At 44.7% G+C, this 2,884-nt stretch overlaps 1 protein-coding gene across 1 annotated transcript; it reads right to left on the reverse strand.

The window, feature by feature from the left end:
* Positions 1-242: 242 nt before the first annotated feature.
* LOC125540662 (bisdemethoxycurcumin synthase-like) lies at positions 243-1,888 on the reverse strand. Its single transcript, XM_048704255.1, has 2 exons — positions 1,550-1,888; positions 243-1,382 (listed from the first exon to the last, which is right to left on the reverse strand). The coding sequence occupies exons 1-2, from the start codon at positions 1,737-1,739 to the stop codon at positions 391-393; spliced, it is 1,182 nt and encodes a 393-aa protein (XP_048560212.1). The 5' UTR covers positions 1,740-1,888; the 3' UTR covers positions 243-390.
* Between the last annotated feature and the right edge of the window lie 996 nt (positions 1,889-2,884).

Below are 2,884 nucleotides of genomic sequence, written 5' to 3' on the forward strand. Positions count from 1 at the left end.
ACCTGATCCAAATTCATGTTTGGACCATAAATCTCCGATCTCTCATACAATATGTAGAAATACTAAATCATAATCATATAAAAGTGTTTTTGAATACATCTAATGATTACTATTATGTGTATGATAAACTATATACCATTGAACTAACTTTTGGTCAAAGAATGATTTTTGACCGTCAAACTAGGTATGACTTATATGTAGAAACTTGAATGGTAAGTTTAAGTTTAAGAGTAGCAATAACATCATGAAGTGACATTTTATTTGATTAACTTTGGAGTACAGTGATCCCATAAAACATCACGAGATACATTAAGCACAATTATAAGAGTACAAAAACGGGAATGATTGTAATAGGCACGAAGGTTGCAAGCACACTTAATTAATGAGTTGCTAGTTTTTGTTTAGAGCGCCGGTAGCGTGCAGCACCATCGTCTCGATAGTGAATCCTGGACCGAATCCGAGCATGACCCCCCACTCTGCTCGCTCTCCTTCCTCCTCCATTCGCCGTCGTAGCTCATCCAGCACGAAGATGATAGTAGCGCTAAACATGTTACCAAAGTTTCGTAGAACACTTCGGCTCGCCGCTAGCTTTGTGGGCTCCAACTGGAGTTTCTTGTCGATTCCATCCAATATCCCACGGGCTCCAGGGTGAACTGCCCAGAAGAGGTCATTCCACTGGGCACCCATGTCAAGTGGACCAAATGCCTCCGAAAGGCATGGCTCGATGTTGTCTGCCACCAGTTTGTACAGTTCGGTGGAAACTTTGCCACCAACACCATAGCTCCCCATCTTCACGCCGAGCACATGCTGGGTGCCCGGTATGATGGTCTGTGAGGCAGACACCATCTCAAACATCGGCTGCTCGACAGGGTGCATGGTATCAGCACCGACAATGACCACTCCAGCCCCATCGCCGAACAGCGCATGAATAATGAGGGTGTCTAAGTGGTCGTCGGGGCCACAGAAACCAGCAATGGAGAGCTCCACGCAAACCACAAGGACCCGTGCTCCGCGGTTGTTCTCAGCAAGGTCTTTTGCCAAGCGCAAAGCAGAGCTGCCAGCGAAGCAGCCGTTCAGTTGGAGCATCGTACGGCAGATGTTGAGGCGAAGGCCAAGAAGTGAAACCAAGTGTACGTCGATGCCTGGGGCGCTGGCGTCCGAGTTGGTGCTGACGACAAGGTGGGTGATGTCAGTGGCCGGACGTCCCCACTTTGCAATGGCCTTCTTGGCGGCTGATGCGGCAAGTTGTAGAGCAGCACTAGCCACAATATCAGGCCAAACTTCAAGGGATGGCAACGTGTGTTGAAGCAGGAAGTCAGGGTAAGAGTTCAGCTGTTCCTCCGTGTATTGAAAGGAACGATTCTCTGTGCCAATCGCACCACCTGGTCAGATTTTAGTGACCGAAACACCGACAATATAATAAAGCATGTCAGAAGTTAGATCATACATAGGCATGGCATCGTTAGGTCTTAAAAACTTCCCAGGGATCAAAGGTTGCATTCGTGGACTATGCGTTCACCGTAGCTAGTATATACGTTTGCATGCTTACATATTGTCTTGAATGTGTCTTTATGGTCAGTGAGGTGCTCGCTCTTGGTGACACGGAAGTAGTAGTCAGGGAACTCTTCTTGAGACACGTGGTTCACTGGGTTTGCCGTTCCGATTGCCAGCACTGCCGCGGAGCCTTGTGCACGCCGAGTGCACCGGATCTTGCCGAGATTTGATGAGCCGCCTGCCATGGCCTCGGAGCAGTGACCTACTTTATATACCAGAAGAAAGGCGAGGATATTAGGGCGGCATTGTATGTTGTCTACACTAAAACATTAGGTGTTTTAACTAATGCACTAGAGATGTAACTATGATCTGTATTGATCATAGATTCATATAGTACATCTGGGAAAACTCCATGAAAGCATCAACACAATTCCCTTTTTTTTCATTTTTCTTAACACAGGGATCAATTGAAATAAAAAATATTATGTCATGGATGATAGATAAATGATGCGTCGATGTTGTGAATACAATTAAGAATATTTCATTCTATCATTAGCATTGTTGATCATGCACAACACAAGGAAACTAATATGTCTAGTACACACGAGAGATGCATCCGAGCCACACTTTTATGCATCTGAAATCAGGACATCCGAGCCAGGTGCTTAAAAGTGTGGCTAGGATATATGAGAAGTTCACATGACCGATAAATCGACATAAATATCTAAAAATGCTAATACAGATTGTGATGTAGGTGCCCCACCCACACCACCTTTCCCCCTAAATAAATGTGCCCCCGACCCACCTACCCACCCATTTCCAACCAGGTGATGCCACCTTCCTCCAAAATTTCAGTGTGGGTCCCATGGTTTGCAATCAGGTGGTGCTATGTCAGTTTGTAACGGTAGCTGTAGACATCCCTATAAAATTTTTGGTACATAAAAGTGGCTGGTCAAGGGAGTCAAAGTCAGCAGACTTATTGCCGAGAGAGGCTCCTTTGACATGAAATAAAACCCGCAATAGGAATACAATGGCGCTGGACATCAAATTTTTGTAAACAATAGTGCAATACAATAGGAATATGAAACTCGATTGCCCAAGTTGCACTCCAGGAACTTGTAGCAATAACTGTAGTTAATTTTCCGAGGAGGTACCTTGTGTTGTTAATTATACATGGAGTGATGTTGCATAGGTTCTGGCCCAACTTTTAGTCAGAAGCTCTACTCGGCATTTTAAGTAACCAGCCACATAGATTGCAGCTGACTTGTGCCACTACTATAATATAATGCTAATCCATTTTCTAACAGCCCTGGGGTCTGGCTTATGCAAGTGTGTCTTCTAGGGAATGTGTTCATCACTACAATTTCTATAAACTAGTAAGAACTATGTA

The sequence above is a fragment of the Triticum urartu genome, chromosome 2 (assembly GCF_003073215.2).
Source record: "Triticum urartu cultivar G1812 chromosome 2, Tu2.1, whole genome shotgun sequence".
NCBI lineage: Eukaryota > Viridiplantae > Streptophyta > Magnoliopsida > Poales > Poaceae > Triticum > Triticum urartu.

Coding starts and splice junctions, on each gene's coding strand:
- LOC125540662 (XM_048704255.1), bottom strand. CDS start 1,739: ATGGCAGGCGGCTCATCAAATCTCGGCAAGATCCGGTGCACTCGGCGT. Junction 1,383..1,549: donor AGACACATTCAAGACAATAT/GTAAGCATGCAA, acceptor AAATCTGACCAG/GTGGTGCGATTGGCACAGAG.